Source organism: Stegostoma tigrinum, chromosome 10, assembly GCF_030684315.1.
Source record: "Stegostoma tigrinum isolate sSteTig4 chromosome 10, sSteTig4.hap1, whole genome shotgun sequence".
Classification (NCBI taxonomy): Eukaryota; Metazoa; Chordata; class Chondrichthyes; order Orectolobiformes; family Stegostomatidae; genus Stegostoma; species Stegostoma tigrinum.
The window spans coordinates 89064194-89087356 of NC_081363.1; the positions used below are offsets into that span (position 1 = coordinate 89064194).

General features: G+C 42.0%; 1 protein-coding gene across 5 annotated transcripts in view; it reads left to right on the plus strand.

Moving 5' to 3' along the window:
• The window catches only part of LOC125455374 (RNA-binding protein 25), a 163149-nt gene that overhangs the window by 78405 nt on the left and 61581 nt on the right, over positions 1 to 23163 (plus strand). For 4 of the 5 annotated variants that reach the window (XM_059649380.1, XM_059649381.1, XM_059649382.1 and 1 more), the window contains 3 exons: positions 17465 to 17586; positions 18183 to 18232; positions 21488 to 21535. In XM_059649380.1, coding sequence (XP_059505363.1) covers positions 17465 to 17586; positions 18183 to 18232; positions 21488 to 21535 — 220 coding nt within the window. Of the gene's footprint in view, positions 1 to 13471; positions 13494 to 17464; positions 17587 to 18182; positions 18233 to 21487; positions 21536 to 23163 lie in introns of those variants that run through there. The other variant, XM_048537212.2, reaches the window with a different exon arrangement.

A 23163-nucleotide genomic window follows, 5' to 3' on the forward strand; every position in this document is an offset into this window, starting at 1 on the left:
CCTGACAATATTGGACCACTTAGTTTCTGCTCGATTTTTAATTTTTTTGATTGTCCAGAATTAAGGTTCAAATTTAAACAAGCAGCTAGAAGAGGTTATTGCTCAGAAGGGTCTAGGCCCGAAATGTCAGCTTTTGTGCTCCTGAGATGCTGCTTGGCCTGCTGTGTTCATCCAGCCTCACATTTTGTTGTCTTGGATTCTCCAGCATCTGCAGTTCCCATTATCTCTCTCCCATCTCTATTGCTCAGTATTACCTCGTTAGCAAGATAACAGCAAGTTTGAATAAAGTGGACAAAGAAAAAAAATTGCTTTTTTTAAATACACAATGGGCGATAGTACAGTGAATTAAGGTTTTGGACTATAAAAGGAGATGGTGAAAAAGAACTGTTTGAGTGTGAGACACCTGGAACTTTATGCTTACGAGGGAGATGGCAGTTGACATGAGTGACTGCAAAAGGAACTTAAAGCAGCATGGCACAAAAATAAAGTTCCAACAGATATTGGATAATAATTATAACAATCAATTTTTTTTTTGCTGTGGAGCACTATCGTGGGCTGTGTCGCCTCCTGCAATGCCATAATAACTTTGATTGTATCCAGCTAACATGTATTATGTGAATGACCATAGCTGTAGGTTAAGATAGGTGAGCAATTGATTAGTTTAAAGCTAGATATGAATGATCTGAAGGGGATTTAACAGGATTCGAGAATGAAAACTAGATGCCCGAAGGCAAGCGGTGCAGTTGTTCATGAGCAGTCAAAAGGCGAAGTTTGGTGGGACGAGAGCAGCAGTAAAGTTGTAGTTGTGAAGTGTGTAGTTCACAAGGTGATTACTGAAACAATTGAACTTGTTGTCCAGTGTTAGTTGATATCTAACCCTGCGCCTGTATCTGTCGGAGTATGTTTGATGGGTCCACACTTTTTTTTTTGGAGCTTTAATTCCAGTTGAAAAGAATAAAGGCAGCATTTCTCTATCTTTCTCTCTGTCCTGGAAGTGTTTGAGGTTGCAAAGAGGAGGGATCTAATGCTGTACTGTACCTGCCCTTCACTGTTTTGCAGAACAGGGTAGGTGGAGTTTGAGTTTGAAATAAATCACGTGCTGTACTTGTTCCGAGATTTTGTTTGGTGATAGTGTTGAGGCATTTTTTTAACTCTCTTTCATTTTTGAAAGAGAAGAGGGAGGCTCGCTCTCGCTCTGTCCTAGGAGTGTCTGAGGGGCGTGGTGGACAGGAAATGGTTCCGTCTGGTAAAGAGTGGAGTTGACTGGTGGCCTGGCCTATGGAGGTGCAAGTCAGACCACCATGATTGGAATAGTCTGCCATCATTGGTTCTCTTGAATCAAAATAAAGGTCACTAAACTCTGTCGCTTGGACTGTGATCAACTGATAGCTTCATGAGAAAAGTACCTTCTTAAGATAAGCAGCATTTCCAGGTACAATTTCACTGTTGAACTTGACTGCTTTCAGTTGGGGGGTTTTGATTTATTGTGGGTCAGCGAAACAGATTGTCTCCGTCTCAGTCAGGTAATTGATAGCTGGGTTGGCGGAGGAGTATGCAGCATGATGGTTCAGTGGTTAGCGCTGCTTTCTCTCAGCACCAGGGAGCTGGATTCAATTCCAGCCTTGGGTGACTGTCTGAGTGGAGTTGGCAGGTTCTCCCCATGTCTGCATGGGCTTTCTCTGGGTGCTCTGGTTTCCTGCCATACTCCAAAGATATGCAGGTTTGGTGGACTGCTAAAATCATCTATTGTGTCAAGGGATATGCAGGCTAGGTGGATTAGCTGGGGGAAAATGTAGCACTGTAACCCTGCAATAGAAGGATGGGCCTGGGTCGGTGTTTTTCAGAGGGTAAATGTGGATTTGATAGGCCAACGGCCTGGTCCCACACTTCAGGGATTCTATAATGTGCTTTGGTCAAATTTATGTTCAGATGATGGATTGAATAAATGTATTTCTCCACAAAACGTCTGAGAACGTGCTTTGTTCTCGTGACTAGTTATGAAATCAAGTTGTACAGAAAAGGCCCTTCAGCCCATAGATTCTGCACTGATATAATTACATCTAAAAGAACGCTAATCTCATATCAAAGAACAAGAACCATGAAAATCACTGCCCAGGAACAGGCCCTTCAGACCTGTAAGCCTGCGCCGATCCAGATCTTCTATCTAAACCTGTTGTCGATTTTCCCAGGATCTGTACCCCTCTGCTTCCTGCCCATTCACATATCTATCTAGATACATATTAAATAACACTCGAGCCTGCCTCTACCATCTCCATTGGCAATATGTTCCAGGCACCCATCACCCTCTGCGTAAAGAACTTTCCACACATCTCTCCCGTAAACTTCCCCTCTCTCCTATTGAAATCGTGTCCCTGAGTAATTGAGTCACCCACTCTCAGCGGGTGGTGGGGGAGAAAGCTAGTGCTATCCACCCTGTCTATACCTCATGATTTTCTAGACCTCAATCAGGTTCCCCCCATCGACCTCCGCCTTTCTAATGTAAACAATCCTAACCTACTCAACCTGTCCTCATAGCTAGCGCCCTCCATACCTGGTGAACGTCTTCTGCATCCTCTCCAAAGCATCCACATCCTTCTGGTAATGTGACCAGAACTGTACGCAGTATTCGAAATGTGGTTGCACCAAAGTCCTATACAACTGTCACATGACCTGCCAATTCTTGAACTCAATTCGGCATCCAATGAATGAAAGCATGCTGTATGCCACCTTGACCACTCAATTGACCGGAGTTGCCATCTTCTGGGTATAATGGACCAAAACACCCAGATCTCTCTGGGTATCAGTTTTCCCCAGGGCTTTTCCATTTACAGTATAGTTAGCTCCTGAACTGGATTTTCCAAAATGCATCACCTCACATTTACCTGGATTGAACTCCATCTGCCATTCCTCTGCCCAACTGTCCAATCTATCTATATTGTGCTGCATTCTCCAACATTGCCCTTCACTATCTGCTACTCCACCAATCTTCGTGTCATCTGCAAACTTGCTCATCAGACCATCTCTACCTTCCTCCAAATCATCTATGTATGTCATAAAACAACAGTGGTCCCAACACTTGTGGAACACCTCAGTTCTCCATTTTGAGAAACTCCCTTCCACGACAACTGTTTCCTGTTGTCCAACCGGTTCTCTATCCGTCTAGCTAGTACACCCTGGACCCCATATGGCTTCACTTTCTCCATCAGCCTGCCATAAGGAACCTTCTCAAACACCTTACTGAAGTCCACGTATATGACATTGATAGCTTGTTCCTCATCTATCAACTTTGTCACTTCCTCAAAGAATTCTATCCAGTTGGTAAGACTTGACCTTCCCTGCACCAAAGCATGCTGCCTATCACTAATAAGCCCATTTTCTTCCGAATGGGAATAGATCCTATCTCTCATTATCTCCTCCCAGCAGCTTCCCAACCAATCACGTCAGGCTCAATGGTCGATAATTACCTGGATTATCCTTGCTACCCTTCTTGAACAGAGGGACAAATGAGCAATTCTCCAGTCCTTGGGACCTCACCCGTGCTCAAGGATGCTGCAAAGATATGTAAGGCTCAGTTGTTTCCTTTTTGCTTCCCTCAAATAGATAGATCCCATCTGGACCTGGGGACTTGCCCATCCTCATGGCTTTTACAATATCTAACACTTCTCTTCCTCTTCCCCCACCCCCACTCATGCCGAGTTGACCTAGAGTAATCAAACATCTATCCCTCACCTCAACATCTGTTATGTCCCCCTCCTCAGTAAGTACTTATTAAGAATCTTTCTCTGACTCCTCGCATAACTTCCCTCCTTTGTCCTTGAGTGGGCCAACCCTTTCTCTAGTTACACTCTTGCTCCTGTCTATGAATAAAAGTCTCTGGGATTTTCCTTCACCTTGTTTGCCAAAGATATTTCATGACCAGTTTTAGCCCTCTTTAATTCCTCATTCAGATTGGTCTTACTTTCCTGATTGTTCTCCAAAGCTTTGTCTGTTTTCAGTCGCCTTGATCTTGTGTGTGCTTCCATTTTCCTCATTGCTAGTCTCTCAATTTCACCTGTCATCCATGGTTCCCTAATCTTGCCCTTTCTATCCCTCATTTTCACAGGGACATGCCTATCCTATACGCTAATCAGCCTCTCTTTAAAAGCCTTCTACATATCAAATGTGGATTTACCCTCTAACGGCTGCTCCCGATCCACATTCTCCCCAGCCGCTGCCAAATTTTATCGTTGGCCTTCTCTCTCCACCCCCCCCCCCCCCCCCAAAAAAAAAGTTTAGCACTCTTCCTTTAGGACCACTCTCGTCTTTGTCCATCAGTATACTGGAACTTAGGGAATTCTGATCACTATATCTTTGAATGTTGATGTTTGAAGTACTCATCCGAATATTTTTAAAGATCGTAAGATTTCCAACCTCCACTATCTCCCGAGGCAATGTATTACATATTCCCATGACCTGCTGAGTGAAAACGTTATTTCAAACCCCTTCTGAATCTCCTGCCTCTTAGCCTAAAGCTGTGCCCTTTTCATGATTGGCCCCTAACCTACAGCCTTGCTTGTGATATACATAAATGATTTGGAGGAAGGTATAGGTGGTCTTATTAGCAAGTTTGCAGATTACACAAAGATTGGTGGAGTAGCATATTGTGATGGGGGATGTCAGAGATTACAGCAGGACATAGATTGGAGAGATAAATGGCAGAGTTCAATCCGGGCAAATGCAAGGTTATGCGCTTTGGAAGATCTAATTTAAGAGCAAACCATACAGTAAATGGGGAAAAGTCCTGGGGAAAATTGATGTACATGAGATCTGAATGTTCGTCTGTTCCCTGAAGGTAGCATTCAGTTGAGTGGTCAAGAAGGCATACGGCATGCTTTCTTTGATCGGAGGGGGTATTGAGTACAAGATTTGGCAGGTCATGTTGCAGTTGTATATGACTTTGGTTTGGCCACGTTTAGAGTACTGTGTACAGTTCTGGTCGCCACATTACCAAAAGGATGTCGATGTTTTGGAGAGGTTGCAGAAAGGTGGAGATTGAGGGATACTTGATTGAGGTCTACAAAATCATGAGGTGTCTAGACAAGGTGGATAGCAAGAAGCTTTTCCCCAGAGTGGGGGACTCGATTACTAGGGGGTCATGAGAGGAGCAATGTTCTTTACGCAGAGGGTGGTGGGTGCCTGGAACGCGTTGCCAGCAGAGGTGGTCGATGCAGACACGATAGTGTCTTTTAAGATGCATCTGCACAGGAAAGTGGATGGGCAGAGAGTAAAGGGATACAGACCCTTTATATAATAGATGATAGGCTTAGACAGAGGATCTCGATCGGCGCAGGCTTGGAGGGACGAGAAGTTGTTGGCGGATAGGATCAGGGTAAACCCGAAGGTTTTCTATAGGTATTTAAGGAATAAAAGAATGATGAAAGAAAGATTAGGCCCAATTGAGGATAGTCGTAGGAAGTTGTTTGTGGAGTCAGAGGAGATGGGGAAGCCCTAAATGAATATTTTTCAACAGTATTCACTCTAGAAAACGACAATGTTGTTGAGGAAAATACTGAGATACAGGCTACTGGACTAGGTGGGATTGAGGCTCACAAGGAAGAGGTATTAGAAATCCTACAGCGGGTGAAGATAGATAAGTCCCCTGGGCCGGATGGGATTTATCCTAGGATCCTCTGGGAAGCCAGGGAGGACATTGCCAAGCCTTTGGCATTGATCTTTAACTCATCTTTGTCTACAGGAATAGTGCCAGACGACTGGAGAATAGCAAATGTGGTTCCCCTGTTCAAGAAGGGGAATAGAGACAAGCCTGGTAATTATAGACCAGTGAGCCTTACCTCAGTTGTTGGTAAAGTGTTGGAAAAGGTTATAAGGGATAGGATTTATAATCATCTAGAAAAGAATAAATTGATTAGGGATAGTCAGCACGGTTTTGTGAAGGGTAGGTCGTGCCTCACGAACCTTTATTGAGTTCTTTGAGAAGGTGACCAAACAGGTAGATGAGAGTAAACCGGTTGTGGTGTATATGGATTTCAGCAAGGCCTTCAATAAGGTTCCCCACAGTAGGCTATTGTACAAAATGTGGAGGAATGGGATGTGGGAGATATAACAGTTTGAATCGGAAATTGTCTTCTTTCAGCAAGCCAGAGGGTGGTAGTTGATGGGAAATGTTCATCCTGGAGACCAGTTACTAGTGGTGTACCGTAAGGGTCGGTGTTGGGTCTGCTGCTGTTGGTCACTCTTATAAATGACCTGGATGAGGGCGTAGAAGGATGGGTTAGTAAATTTGCAGATGACACTAAGGTCGGTGGAGTTGTGGATAGTGATGAAGGATGCTGTAGATTGCAGAGAGATATAGATAAACTGCAGAGCTGGGCTGAGAGGTGGCAAATAGTTTAATGCAGACAATTGTGAGGTGATGCACTTTGGTAGGAGTAACTGGAAGGCCAAGTACTAGGCTAATGGTAAGATTCTTGGTAGTGTAGATGAGCAGGGAGATCTCTGTCCATGTACAGAGATCCTTGAAAGTTGCCACCCAGGTTGACAGGGCTGTTGAGAAGGCATACAGTGTTTTAGCTTTTATTAAAAGAGGGATCGAATTCTGGAACCAAGAGATTATGCTGCAGCTGTACAAAACTCTGGTGCAGCCACACTTGGAGTATTGCATACAGTTCTGGTCACTGCATTATAAGAAGCATGTGGCAGCTTTGGAAAGGGTGCAGAGGAGATTTACTATGATGTTGCCTGGTATGGAGGGAAGGCCTTACAGGGAAAGGCTGAGGGACTTGAGGCTGTTTTCATTCGAGAGAAGGTGGTTGAGAGGTGTCTTCTTTGAAACGTATAAAATAATCAGAGGGTTAGATAGGGTGGATAGGGAGAGCCTTTTTCCTAGAATGGTGATGGCGAGCATGAGGGGCCATAGCTTTAAATTGAGGGGTGAAAGGTATAGGACAGATGCCAGAGGTAGTCTCTTTACTTGGAGAGCAGTACGGGAATGGAACGCTTTGCCTGCAACGGTAGTAGATTCAACAACTTTAAATACATTTTAAGTCATCATTGGACAAGCATATGGACATACATGGAATGGTGTAGGTTAGATGGGCTTCAGATTGGTATGGCAGGTCGGCACAACATCGAGGGCCGAAGGGCCTGTACTCTGCTGTAATGTTCTATGAAGACAACTACAACAAACTTTCACAGCAACTGGCACCTATGGACCAGGCATGTACTGATTGATCGAGGTCCACGTAATCAATATAAAAACGCACAGTAATTAAAATGTGTTCACCCCTCTGGTGTTAGTGAGAGGGTAGTATCAGAATTTATAATTTAAAACTTTTAAACAAGGCCTCACACCTAACATGTCTTTTCTGACCACCTACACAGTGTCACCTCTACACTGGTAGTCTTTAGTACTGTCTGGATCGTAACTTGAAAAGAATTCAGGGGATTTAAATATACGTATTAATCAATTCAAACCTTTGAGCGGATTTAAGATTTAACAGCATTTTGGGTTAGTTTAATACATTCTCATCAGCAGTGTGACCCTTTTGATCTTTTAGTTATAAATTTTGTGTCACTAACACCTGAAGGAGTAAGGCTGAGAAAGCTTGTGTTTTCGAACAAACCTGGTGTTGTGTGATTTCTGATCTTGTCCACCTCAGTCCAACGCTGGCACCACCTCAAAATTGAAATGAGGCAGAAGTCTGCATAACACTGTTGTGCTGTATTTGCATCAGAAATCACAGATACATAGCATGTAAGCAGACCCTTCACTCCGACCTGCCCATGCAACCAGATATTCTAGATAAATCTAGTTCCACTTGCCAGCATTTGGCCCATATCCTCCTGAACCCTTCCTATTCATATACCCATCCAGATGCCCTTTCAATGGTGTATTCCTATTAGCGTCCACAACTTTGTTTGACAATTCATTCCATATAAGCACCATTCTCACTTCCCCACCCAGGGAACAGACCTTGTCTATTTACCCTATTCATGCCCCTCATGATTTTATAAACTTGGAATGTTACCCCGTCAGCCTGCAACTCTCCAGGGGAAAATAGCCCCAGCCTCTTCCCTCTAGCTCAAATGCTCCAACTCTGGCAATACATTCAAACCTTTTCTGAACCCTTTCTAGTTTCACAACATCCTTCCTCTCGGAGGCATGCCTGAATTGTGCACAATACTCCCGTGACCTCCCAATCCTTGAATAATAATGCAACTTTGCCTGTAATAAAATTTACCAGCAAAGAGCCTTCTCATTTGCACCCTCAACTGACTACTCAGATATGGCAGGGATCACAATAAGAGTTAACTTCCAGCTTCTGACGTGAATAGTTTTTGCCTGTTTGTCAGTGGTGCCATTTAGAACAAAATTTGCTGTATCCCAAGTGCTTTCTTAACCACTGTACAGCTGTCCTGATACTTTTAAAAGTCAGTGTTCATGCACACCAAGGTGCCTCTGATCCATTGTGCTTCTCCGGGTCCTATCATTCGCCATGTAATTCCTTGTATTGTTTGCACTGTCCAGGTGCGTCACCTCTCATTTATTCCGATTGAATTACATTTGCCACTGATCAGCCCATCTCACCAGCCTGACTAAATTCCTCGCTATATACTACCACACCAATTTTTTGCAGTATCTGCGAATTTACTGGTCACCCCTCTAGTGTAACTTTTGCCTGCAACGGTAGTAGATTCGTCAACTTTAAGTACATTTAAGTCGTCATTGGATAAGCATATGGATGTACATGGAATAGTGTAGGTTAGACGGGCTTGAGATTGGTATGACAGGTTGTCACAACATCGAGGGCTGAAGGACCTGTACTGTGCTGTAACGTTCTATGTAAATATTTGTATTTATTACAAACAGCAAGGGCCCAACATTGACCCTTGTTGGACCCCCACTGGACTGAGACTTCTGGTGAGAAAATAATCTTCACCCATCAACCCTCTGCTTCTTCCGTGTCAGCCAATTCAATAAAATTTGCCAAATGTCTTTAGATTTCCTGTGCTCTTAGTTTGCTGTCAGTTCCCATGTGCAACCTTATAAAAAGCTTTGCTGAAATCCACGTAGATTGCATCAAATACATTTGTCTCATCCGCACGTCACCGCATAACAAAACTGTCCAACTTGACTGAACCTAACACAATCATGCTGAATGTTTTTGACTAGTGAATGCCTTTCCAAATACAAAATTAATTCTGCCCCTCAATTGTTTTCAATATCTTTGCTGCCATCCCCCCCCAAAAAAAAATTGAGTTTGGACTAATTGGCCTGCAGTTTAATACTTTATCTGTTGTTCCCATGTTTGATAATAGTACCTCTAGTGTATCTAGAGGGGAACTGAAAACTTCTGCAAGCATCCCTGCTCTTTTCCCTCTTACCTCATTCAATTACCTGGGATAAGTTTCATTTGGTTGTGGCAATTTATCTATTTTTAAGTCTGTGAGATCCCACAGAGCCTCCTGTTTGTCTATGCTAAGTTCTTCGGTTAAATCGCAACTTCTCTCTGATTTTTACACCTCTACATCTCTCTCTCTGCTGAGCACTGACCCAAAGTACTCGCTGAAGACTGAACGACGTCATCCGGCTCCATGGACAACATACTGTTGTGCTCCTTCATGGGCCCTATTTTTTTTGCTCAAATTATTTTCTTTTAACCTTTTAATGTACCTGCCTAACAAGTGAAAATTTTCTTTGGTTTTTATTTACTAGCCAGTACCCTTTTAGATCCCTTTTTAGCCCTCTTGTTCTTTTTAAGTTCTTTCTTGTGCAGTATTTCCTCATGTAGGGCTTCTGCTGTTTTGAGCTCTTGATACCTGCTATGCACGTTACTTTTCTCTTGTCATTTGATGTTGGATTCACTGACTGTGGTAACTTGCAGTTTAAATACAGACCAAACTAATGTTTTCAGCAGTAGGATATAATTTGTAAGCCCAGTCCGCAATAACTAAGTTTTGAGTCGGCACATTAGCAAAGTTTAATAAGCATTTATGGCAGGCAGGGAATAGAGGGATACAGCTGTTTGTTCTATGCTGTATGTATCTATTGGTATCCATTTTTCACAGGATTTGATTGTCCTACCTTCCTTCTGCATTGGAACAATTTGGCCCTATACTCTCTATATTTCCTTCTTGAATACGCCTCCCTGTTCTTAGACTTTTCTGCAAGTGTGCACTGCCATTTCACCCTGGCCAACTAGTACCTGATCTCATTGAAATCGGCTTTCTACAGTTTAAGAATTTGCTTTTCAGATCCATTCTTAGCCTCTTCCATAACAGTCTTGAATCTAACAGAGTTATGATCACTGACTGCAAAATGCTCTCCCACTGATAATTCAACCACTTGCATAACTCTGATTCCTAAAATTAAGTCCAGGACTGCCCTTTCTTGGAGAGTGTTCCAAATACTGACTTAGAAGCTCTCCTGGAAGCATTTTAAGAATGCTACCACCCCTACCCTTTCAAACTGTAACAACCCTAGTTAGTGTTGAAGCTGAAATTGTCGACTATTGCTACTAATTTTACAGTTCCTTGAAATTTTCCAGTATCTATTCTTCTATTTCTTGAGGGGCCCTATAGTCTGTTCCCAGCAGTTTGCCACTTTTGGGTTTTTAAGTTCTACTCACAGGGCTTAATTTGAGGAACCTTCTAAAATGTCTTCCTTCTTTACTGCTGAAACAGTGTACTGTTCGATTATTGGGACACCATCTCCTGTTTTATCTGCTTCCCTGTCTTGCTTGAAGACTCTGTATCCATGAATATCGAGCTACCAGTCTTGCCCCTTTCTCAGCCATGTCTTGATGACAGCAATTTACCCCCTTTTTTTTAGTTTGTGCTCTCAACTATTCTGCCTTGTTTGACAGGTGTCTCCCATTAGTGAAGGTTGGATGTTATTTATTTTAAATTTCCTTGTGCTCTAACTGCGCTGTGATGTTTATGCCTTCCTTATTTGGTTGCTGTCTGTTCTAATTTTGGTCATTCATCTTCCCTTGCTGAATGCTGTCTCTGGCTCCCACCTCCCTGTCAAGTTAGTTTAAACTTTCCCTGATAGAACTAGCAAACCTCCCTGCAAACATGTTGGTTCCATTCTGGTTCAGATGCAACCGGCCTGCCTTCTACGAGTTGCACTATTCCAAAAATCATTTCCAACCTCCTGGAAATTTAAAGCCCTTCCTCTGACACTACCTCCATAGCCATGCAACCTTCGAGACTAACCACCTATTCTGTATTCTGACATGTTTGCCTTGCAAGTAATCCCAAGCTCTTACTTTTTAAGCCCAGTTCCTAGTTCCCTAATTTTGGCTTTCAGGATCTGATCTATGTCACTGTTACTAATATGTACCAAGTTTCTGTTTGCACCCCTCTTCAGATTGCTTTGCAGCTGTTCACTGACATTCTGACCTTGGCACTAGTGAGGCAACAAGTCATCCTGGAATCTCTCTTGCAGCTGTTTGTCTGTTTCCCCTGTACAATTGAATCCCCTGCCATTCTCCTCTTCTCCAGTACGGCAAACCTACCTGTGGTGCAATGAAGTTGGGTAGTACAGCTTTCCCCTGTGCAGTTATCTTTTCTATCCAAAACAATATTTCCATTCAGTAGGGAAACGGCCGCAGGGGACCCCTGCACTGCTTGTCTTCACTTACTGGTCACCATTCCCTTTCCGCTTGCTCAGTCTTGCACCTACAGCATGACCATGTCATTTAAATGTGCTTTCCATGATTTGCTAAGCATTGGGTATGCTCCACATTGAATTTAGCAGTAGTTCCAGCTCCAAAATGCTGCAGCTGAATAAATTTTAGTTACTGGGGACTCAAATGAGTGTAGAGAAGTTGAGCTAAGAAACTTGGTTTAGATTGAGTGATCATATTTTTGAGTATCTTTAAACTATTTAAGATTCATGTACCTTGATTTTGTGCAATATTTTTGGAGTTAACTATAAACTTTGTGACTCCATTCTTTTGTCATAAATGTGCAATTTTCAATTTCCAACAAAACAATTATTGTGTTACCCTCTACTGAGGTGGAAACGTGATGAAAAACAGCCATACAGACTCACCTAATGCAAAAACCAGCTGTATAATTAATTCAATCTGAGGTTTAAGGAAATACTGAGAAATAGGAGAATTGGGAAATAATCTAGTTTCAAATAAGCAAAGACACCAATCCATTAAAAAAAAAATTTGACTTTTTTTGGAACATGCATCAGGAGAGAACTGAAACAGTTTCTTTACAGAATGTGTGCCATTAGATCTCCCACCACAGGAAGTTATTTCACAATTAATTCACTGTATAATGATCCAGTTGATACTCATCATCACCCTCTGAAACCAGTTTGTTATTAGTGAAGTGGTGTATCTGAACGAACTCTACATGCTGTACCACCTTCACATGCTGCACTCATCTCCCCTTAAGGTAAATGATTGCATTTCACAAGCATTTTGATTGTGTTTTGCAACAGTACTTTCTGGCCACACATAGGCAAAATGATCATCACAAATGGGTGCAAGGAGTTGTCTGTTGTCATCAAAAAACTAGAACATGTTTGAGGAAAATATCAAATTGATACCAACAGCATGTACTGTTGCTGTTGTACAGCATCGTGCTGTTCAACTTTTTTTTAAGAAAAAAGTGTGCCTAGCAGCGCTTGTGCACTGCATCTTTAGCACCCTTTTATTCTTGTTGTGGTTGCAAAGTTTGACTGTATCAGATGACACATTTTGATTTTTCTTTTCAGTAACTCAATATGTTTCTATTTGCTGCAAGTGAAGAACTGGATGGAACTTGAACCACCTGTACCCATTTGTCTGCAAACACATATCATAAGCATGTCCATGTGATCACAATAGGGCAATATATGTTTGCAAGGTTTTTGCCAGTTTCCTTCACTCTGGCAAGAGTAATATCAGCTTTTTCTACAACATGATTACCCCATTATTTTTCTCCATTTTTACTTTTCAATCTGAGATGTCTCACTTCATTTTAGCTGCACTTGCTGAGCTGAAAAGACCAATGTGTTTAACCGGTGAATTGTTTAATGCCACAGAAAGCAATTGGGAGAGTCTACTCCCCATTATGTTGGTAAATTTAGATGTCTTAACCAGCATGAAGCCTTGGGAAGCTTGTTTACCATCTTTGTTTCTGATGTTACACTTGCCAAATGTTGCTGCACCTTTAGGAAGGGGGTGGGGTATCCAGTCAATCTGATACAAGCCCAAGGTTATCACTGGTGTGCGACTGATAACTTGCCTGAAAAGTGTATGATTTTTACAGTATTGCACAATAAAATGGTAAAACGGTGAAAATAGTAAACAGCTAAAATACTTTGAATCTCGTAACTGACTAACCATCAATTGTCTTTTGCTGCCACATTGCTTGTCTGACATCTCGCATTGGATGCGAAAAAAGTTCTTCGAGTTTTAGAAGGAACATCCCATAAACTGTGAACCTGCATTCCTGAAGCTGTCTCACCTTCCGGGCTATTATCTTTGGATGTAAGCCAAGCTTCTGAATCTAGGCAATCTGAATTAGCATGTACACCAACTGCCACCTTTGAACTTGTCTATTTCAAGCAATCTGCTGCTGAAACCTTCAGTGCTTTTGTTACCTCCCTGTTGGATATTTCTGATTCTGTCTGGGTTAGTGCTTTCAGTTCCACCCACTGTAAACATGAGTGCATCCAAAATGCTCTGCCAGTATCCCCCTCACATCCTATGTCCAACTAAACCATTTAATTTATGAACAATAGTGGTTTCTGTACTACTGCTGTCTCAAATGTAAAATTCTTGTCCTTGTGTTCAGCCCCTGACCTCTGTAACCTCTTAGCAATTTGAGATTGCTAAATTCCCATAACTCTTAGTCTTCTGCATTTCCACTCTGTATCCATGGGTAACGTGCTTTGGCCGAAGATCTGCAATTCCCTTTTCGAAATTCTTTGTCACGGCTATTCTCTTCCTGGAAGTACTCCTTTCTGGCTCGATCTTTTGATGAGCGGTCCTATTCTTCCATTCTTCAGCTTGTCTGCTCTGTTTGTGTTCTTGTGGAACCCTGAGATGTTTCATTCCAAACAGCATGATAGAGATGTAAATTATTGCATCTGTTTTGTGAGTTTTAAAGGATTGCTTCAAAAATCTACCTTGTTTGAACGAAGGAGGGTTCTTGAGCTAAAGTATTTTGGTGACTCTTGTGAGCACTTCTACCAATTTCTACCTGTTTTATTTTATTGCATCGTAATGTTAATGGATAGCTAAGGATGGTGTGCTTCCATAATTTTGTTGAATTTTATAAATGTGTGACTCTTCAGGATCTGTTGGTTCTCTGAAAGGTAATTACTTAGACACTTCTCACACCAAGCTACATAGTTTGCAGCTTCATCCTACTTTTTAAAATCACTTATTCCTTTCTGTGTGTGTTTATATAGCTTCCCTTTGAATGCTTCTTGCTTTGAATTTTTTTAAATCAACCTGCTGAGGCACGTTATGACTCAGCTGTGGAACAGGAGACTCTTGAACGCAGGCCTCCTGGCACAGATGTAGGACCCAACCACTGTACCACAAGAGCCCTGCAGCTACTTGTTTTGACTGTTCCACATTGCAGTGCATCCCACCTGACGTTGTTCTCCAATTCTTTATTGGATTTATCAGCAGCTGTCTTTTTTACAGCTCTTTATTTAGATCTCACCCATGAGTGGAAACAGCTTGTCAATGTCTACCACATCAAACCCCGTCATCATTTTCAAGCTCTTTGAGCAAGTAAGACATTCTAGCTGGCAGTCTCTGCTCGTCACTGTACACCCTCTGAATAATGGTTGTAACATGTTATCCTTTGGTGCTGCATGAAGACTCTCTGGAGTCATAGAGCTGTACAGCATGAAAATAGACCCTCCAGTTTAACTTGTCCATTCCAACCAATAGCCTAAATAAGTCTAGGCCCACTTACCAGCAATTGGCCCATATCACTCTTAACCCTTCCTGTTCATATACCCATCCAGATGCTTTTCAAATGTTGCAATTTGTACCAGCCTCTACTGCTTCCTCTGGCAGCTCATTACATACGCACGCCACCCTGTTTGTCAAAAAGTTGCCCCTTAGGTCCATTTTAAATCTTTCCCCTTTCACTTTAAAACCATACCCTCTAGTTTTGGACCCCGCTGCCCTGCAGAAAAGACCATGAGTATTCACTGTATCTATGCCTCTCATGATTTTATAAACTTGTGTAAGGTCACCCCTCAGCCTCTGCTCTGGAGGTAATAGCTCCAGCCTATTCAGCCTCTCCCTATAGCTCAAACCTTCAACCAGAGAGAGTGACGGACACCACTGGTCCGGACAGATGGGTGACTACCAGCAGTGGTAGACAGGTAGTGTAGGAATCTCTGTGGCTACTTCCGTCTCAAGCAGGTATATCATGATTTAGATTCCCTACAGTGTGGAAACAGGCTCTTCGGCCCAACAAGTCCACACCGCCCCTTAGAGCATCCCACCCAGACCTATCCCCCTATAACCCACACACCCCTGAACACCACAGGCAACTTAGCATGGCCGATCCACCTAGCCTGCACGCCTTGGACTGTGGGAGGATACTGTAGCACCTGGAGGAAACCCACGCAGACATGGAGAGAATGTGAAACTCTGCACAGACAGTTACCCGAGGCTGGAATCTAACCCAGCTCCCTGGCGCTGTCAGGCTGCAGTGCTAACCACAGAGCCACCGTGCCACCTGAGATATGTTGTTGCATGCATATTGTTGGGGCCTCGGGGGAGCACAATAGTCTAAGGAGATAGGCCTAACTGCTGCTTGTTCTATAGCGCCCCAACTGGTTCAGCTTCGGAGCAGGGTGGGGCATACTCCAGGTGAGTGACAGTAGTTGGTGACTTGATAGTCAGCAACGCTGACAGGTCTTTCTGTGACCGTGAAAGAGACTCTAGGATGGGGTGTATTGCCACCTTGGTGTCAGGATTCTGGATGTGCCTGAGTCGGTACACGACATCCTGAAATGGGAGTGAAAACAGACAGGCCATTGTGCTAATTGGCACAAATGACATGGGTCCTGCGAGGACATGTCCAGGAGTTAGGTAGGGAGCTAAAAAGCAGCAGGATTACCAGAGTAGTAGTCTTAGGATTACAACCCATGTCACAGGATAGTGAGGCTAGGAACGGAGAGAGTACACTTGAACATGTGGCTACTTAGCTGGTGTAGGAGGGAAAGCTTTAGATATGTGGATCATGGGGATGCCCTCTGAGGAAGGTGGGATCTGTACAAGAAGGATGAGTTGCATCTGAACTAGAGGGGGCTCCGATCTCCTAGGCAAGAGGTTTGCTCCAGCTCTTTGGCAGGGGTTTGGGAACTGGAACAGCAGGCCATAGTGCAGGGACTGAGGACAACGGAGACCTGAGATATGCATAGCGCAGAGTAAAAGAATGCAGAGGGAAGTCATGGAGCTTGGAGGGACTGAGTTCTGGAGTGTAGTTGCTTCAGTGCAAGCAAGATGAGCAAAGAGCATAGATTACTGCATGGAATTTTGATGTTATTGCTATTACGGAAACTTAAGGAGGGACAAGACTGGCAGCTTAACAGTCTAGTTTTAGGTGGGACAGAAAGGGAAACAAAAGGGGTGGCGGAGTTGCCTTGCTGATCGGGGATCACATCACAGCTATGTTAAGGGAGGACACATCGGAGGGATCTTGCTGTGCCTCACTGCAGATGGAGATCAGGAATAGGAAAGGTCAAGTCACAATGCTGTGAGTTTTCTATACACCTCCCAAGAGCCCTTGGGAGACAGGAGCAGATATGCAATCAGGTACTGGAAAGGTGTGGAAGATTGCTGGTTAGTTGGGGTGGATGACTTCAGCCTTCCTCTTATTGAATGGGACACGCTTACAACCAGGGACTTGGACAGAGAGCAGTTTGTTAGATGTATCCAGGACGGCTTTTTGAGACAGTTTGTTGACAATCCAACCAGAATTGGATTGAAAAATAACCAATATGGCAGGCTGGTATCAAAAGCTGCTTGAATTTAAGTGGATCCAAAACACAGGGATATTGGTTGATGAGTGTTCATGGAATTGGAAGGCTGTTTCCTTTGGGTTCTTCAGGGCTCAGGATAGTGTCTTATGCTTTCTGGACTGAAGCTCAGGGTTGTGGGGTCAAGAGGTTTTCTCCGTCAAGCTGCAGTGGTGACTGTTGAGAGGAAATAACTCGTTCCAGAGACAATGACAAAACAGCACTGGATGCACTCGATCAGTTCAGTCAAATAGCATGGGCCAGTGAACCTGAACACTGTTTAACTTCAGCTACTGAAGTGGTGCATTTGAGTGGGCCTGTGATGGCTGCTTACGTGGCACATGTCTTAAAAAGCCTCAGTTATAATTAAGACACAAATTATCTTAATTTGTTAAACTTTCTGACAAATATGTCTCATTACAGCAAAGTTAGAAAATTGAGGCTTGTAACCATTGTGTCTTGCAGGTTGGTGCTGAAAAAAATGTCGTTTCCACCACACATGAATCGCCCTCCTTTGGGAATACCTCCATTACCACCGGGTATTCCTCCTCCACAATTTGCAGGATTTCCTCCTTCTGTGCCACCTGGTATGTAAATTGAATGTTATTTTTATTCAGCAGTAAACATTAACCCATGTTTGAAATGGTTAATGTTCGCAACCTGTCATTTGCTACAACTTATATGTAGGTGTTCCTATAGTTGAGTCAGTATGTGTATTTTGTTTATTCTTTCATCGAATGTGGATGTTGCTAGTAAGACTGTGACTTGTGCACATCCCTTATTACTCGTAACCTGTGAGGCCCTTTAGGCCATTTGAGGGCATTTAGGAGCTGCATTGCTTTGGGTCAGGAGTCACATCCCTAAAAGATATCCATGAATTAAATGTGCTTTTAGAGAAATCGATGATCATTATGGTAGTTGCTTGCTGAGATTAGCTTTATTTCCAGATTTGTAAATTGAATTTAAGTTCCACTTGCCAAAATATTAGCCAGGGTTTGGGAGTATAAGTCCACTTGCCACATGTCATTATCTCCCAAAATGTTGAGCTGTCAACATATATGAAAACTGCTATCCTCAATCCATACTATGTGCTCTGGTGGATCTCTATCTGGATAGTGTAGCATGAGTTGCTAATGGATACAATGATCAATTTAGCATTTTCAACATTGTTTACTATTTTTAGGGGCACCTGTCATTCCTGTACCGATGGGAATAATGACACCTGCCACAACTGTAAGTATTGCCAAGCCTGTTTGTTATAATCCAAAACGTTCATAGGTTGTAATGGTGCTGAGAAGCAAATGAAGTTAGCCTGTGAATTATGTTTGAAGTACGTTATTTTAAATAAAATCTGCTCCCTATCCATGACTAACTTGATGTTTTAAAATAATGCAGATGGAATAAATGTTTAAAGAAAAAATCCTAGACCCTCTAATCTATCTTAACATGTAACATCAGAATATCAGGTTCTTTCTGCAAATTTTGAATCTTTAATTACTTTGTCTTTTAGTTCTGACAGGTTGTAAAGAGGAGATTTTCTCCTACAGTTAGCGATCCTTAGAAATCCAACACTAAGCCAATGCTACCTGACGTAGGAATGCTTCATTTGCCTCCTTGGCCCTGTTCCACTATTCACTTAGTTAATTTGATCTACATCTTAATGCTGTCTACCTGCTTTGGTCCTGTCACCCTTCTTCATGCCCTTATCTAACCAAAAGCTATCAATCTTGGTCTTAAATGATTTTTGTTGGGGATGTGAGGAATGCATCCATATTTCCACTGCTTTGTGAAGTGCTTCTTGACTTCATAAGTGATGGAGGTGTAACTTTTAATATTCGGCTAAATTGTTCTGAAGAACTGAATTCACTCTATTTACCTTGTTGACTCCCTATGTCATTTTAAATACCTCACTTTTGTCAGTTCCAATCTTCTGTATTCAAAGGAGTGCAAGCTTTGTCCATGCAACCATGCCTTAAAAATTAAATCTCTTCCTGGTACTGTTCTGGTGAATCAGCATTGTGGTCTCGACAAGGCAGTAAAAGTGGGTAGCTCAGAATTGACGAAGTCTAACCAGAATACGGGTGAAGTAATCTTTTGCTTTTCAGCTGTCTTGCGTTAAAGGTCAACATCTCCATCACATCCATTAACATGAGACCTTTCTATCTTAAAATTTTCCCAACTTTGTTATAATTCCCAGCACAAGATATGTTTGGTATTATACAGGAGCTTCATAAATCCAATCTTTTCATGTTTGAAAGTACAGGAGGCGTTCTAGTTATAGACTAAACAATTGCTGTGAATTAGTTAATGTTAGCTGATTAAGCATAAAGGCTTAAATTGAAAGGTGATAGCATACATTCATTTGTACTATTACAGAAACAAGACATAGGCCAAGTGTTTTGGTGGAATGCATCTGGATCGTTAATTCAAATGCTATGCTGTTGTACAAGAGGGGAAATTCTTCACTGTTACATAGGATTACAAAAGATATATGACACAGAAACAGGCCATTCTCACAAACCAGTCTGTACCATTGTCATGTTCCTCTCATCTCGTGTTCAATCTTTGCTCATCTCAATTTATTCATCTCAATTTATCATTGTAAACCTTGATTCCATTCTCCCTCTTGCTTGTCCAGCATTCCCCTTGAACTCATGTATACTATTTACTTGGACCACTCGCCTGTGGTAGCAAGTTATACCTTCGCTCAAAAGCAGTGCTGAAAATCTGAACTAATAATCCAAAACAATGGAGACACCCGGTAAGCTTGGTAGTGTTGCTGCAAAAGAAACACTTAATGTTTCAGATGTGTGACCTTTTTGGAATTCTGACGAGAGGTCACAGTCCTGAACGTTAAGCCTATCATTTTCCCCAGACACTGCCAGACCTTGTGAATGCTTCCAGCCGTTGATGTTTCTACTTCAGCATCTTTGGTTTTGAGGAATAGAATCAAATCCATACTGAGGACTGGTTGATTGAGATGTAGAAATCGAATGAACAATCCTAATGTAAAGGAAATGTCATGTCCCATTTTTGAATGCCAATAACAATTGTTTTTTTGTAATTTTTTTTGCTTCTGTAAGCGTTGAACCCTTGCTGCAGTCGTGGTCCATGCTGCCAAGGCCAGTATTCAGGTGTCAGGATTTTATGGGCCACAATAAAATTATGCCATTTAAGAGATGGTCGCATGCAGTTACAAGAGGGATTTGCAAGCTGTGGTCAGTGTTCTGTAAACCCAGAGTGCTGAAGTAGTAATCCTATGTCTGTTCTGACTGTGGCCCATTTATGTAAAGTGAAATAAAAATCTGCTACCTCCTGATTGGAAACCAGCTTCCTTTAGTGTTAGTAGAAGCTGAAAGCTTGTGCGATCCCTGAAGATAATTGGTTTCCTTTCCTCCAATGGTGAGGGGGAAGAAAATTAAATAAAGTTAGACTGATTTAGTATTTTAGCCCTCACATTAAATTAAATATTAATGCTGCTGTGTAAAAATAAGTAACTAACTTGAATTGATCTATTAATCAATAAAAATACAAATACATTGCATTTCTTTCACAATCCATAAAATTATTTGTGAAACAATCTAAGCAATTTTTTTGGGGAGGAAATAAATTGAATCTTGAGGTAAACACATCTTTCTGAAATGAGCAGGCTGCCTTAAGGAATTGTAGGAAATTGGGGCACAATTGAGGTCAGAGATGGAGCAAAATGGGTCTGTTTTTCTGAACTTTAGGAAAATTGTTTTGATCTTGTTGACATAAAATTCTTGACTGACTCGGCAGGGTGTTTTCCCTCCCTGCAGAGCCTCGCAACTATTGGTCAGAATCCCAGAATAAGAAGTTAGCTAATTAAGGACTAAGATGGATAATCTCAAAGAGAATGAAGAATCTTTTTCATGTTCTGCACCCAAGACCTCTGTATGCTCAATTGTTTTATACTTGAAGTTACAGACACAGTCATTAATTGACACTGAGAGAAGCCAGGAATATTGGAGTAGGTTGAAAAATGTTGAAGTGAAGATCAGCCATGATCTTACAAATCGCATAGCAGTTGAGGATTTTTGATTATAAATGTTCAGAACGGTTTTAGTAAAATCTGGCAGTATAAATTTAAATGGATAAAAGTGTAAACTCAAAGTAGGAATTTTTGCAGTTGTGCTTGAGAAGGAAAAAGGTTAATAAGAGCACATCCATCCTTGATGTTTGAATTATAATTATAACTGTTTGAAGCGAACATCCTCAACAAAGCCACGTGCTTAAAACCTCTTGATTTCCAATTATAGCCATTGGAAAACCGTCTGTATTCAGATGGGTTTATCTGTAAGTGTAGTTTGGCAGCTTCTTCACTTATTAGTGCATGCAAACAGATTAACAACAGACTGGGAATAGGAAGTGCCATTTGTAAAACTGTCTTCCATGTGTGACAACTTTTCCCATGTTCTGTAAGATATGTTGTATTTATACTGTTGTTGTCTCCCTCCCCCTTTTCAGGTCTCCATGCTGTACACCATGAACCGTTGCCCAACAGAGGGCAAACAGGTAACCTGTTCTGGGACCACTGCCACTGGCAGTTTATAACTAAACATTAATCATTGTATGAAAAAAGTTCCTTTCGCCCTTTCTCCACTCTATTCCCTGACTACCTTTTTAATTCCTCAGTGACGTCCCCAGGCACCCTTGCTGAAGTTGGAGATTCCGTGTGTAGAATTATGGACACTAACACCTCACGCCACACATTTATTTACACAATAAAAGCAGAAGAACATCTTGGGTATATGTATATACAATGGGAATGAATTCCTGGAATTAGTCAGATTCAGTTGGAGAACATTACCAAACTGAAGAGAACTGCTAGTGGAAATGGAAATTTAACAAATATGGCAACAGAGCAAGAAGATAAACACCAAAACAGAATTCAGCCAAATGTCCTGTTTCTGTGCTCTGATTTACATGTAATGCTGTGTTTCAAGGTATGGGGCTCAGAGTGCCATATTTTTAACATGAAATAAACTTGAGGTCACACTTGTTGTGACTTCGTGGAGGCATGATATGTTTGGTTTGCCCAGTGCAGAGATGAGCACATTGTGAGCAGCAAATACGATCCCTTAAGTTGAAAAGTTTACGCACATCACTGTTTGTTCGGCGAGAAGCATTCAGACCTTGGCAGGAGGTGGAAGAGCAGGTGTAGCTTGCACAAATAAATGCTCTGGGAATGGCTGTTATGGCGAGATTGAGATGTTCACTAACTGCTTAGGTGGGCATGACCCTTTGGAGCACTGAGATGGGTTGAGAAGATGTTTCGATTATATCATCATCTAGAAGGTGGCAGAAATGACAAGCTGATTTGAAGGGTGCAGAGGCACTGTGTTGTAAGGAAAGGACCAGGAGAACTCAATTTATTTTTTCTTGTTGCTGTTTTTTTTTTGAGTGGTTGAAAACCAAAGCATGAGAACAGAAATGGACAGAGTGAAGTGCTGTGAACCAGAAACGGGTCAGGGTGGTGATAATGGGAACTGCAGATGCTGGAGAATCCAAGATAATGAAATGTGAGGCTGGATGAACACAGCAGGCCCAGCAGCATCTCAGGAGCACAAAAGCTGATGTTTCGGGCCTGGACCCTCCTTCAGGTCAGGGTGGGGCTGGGATTCGTTGGTTGTTGAAACTGGAAGATGAATTGGAAGTTTGGAACAAGTGGCAGAAATGGAAAAATTAGGAGAATAGAGTTCTAGGAGTTGCAGGGACAACTGTCATTAATGGATTTTGGTTGATTTGAAGAAATGGACAAAGCTTCCAGTCCTGTTAGATCCCAGATGCAACCTGTTAGCATCCTCCCTGCTGAACCATCAGGAAATCTCTAAGTCTTCCCTGTTGATTGTGTGGTCAGTGCCACACAGCGGTATCTTTATTAATTCATAACTTAAATTGATCATGTTGCTGCTACTATATTAGTCGGGTTCATATTTTCGTAAAGTTACAATTTAATGTTCCAAATTTGCTTTGAAACTGCATTTTGAAACTTAGTATATTCTGTTATTATGTGCAAATGGCTAATTGATGGTAACTGTGTAAGTTACTTTGCGGCAATCAGGAGTGAATGTCCTTAACATTACAAATGTTAGAGTTCTTTGACAAGTTGTTCAGTTTTTATTAAAGAACAATGGTACATT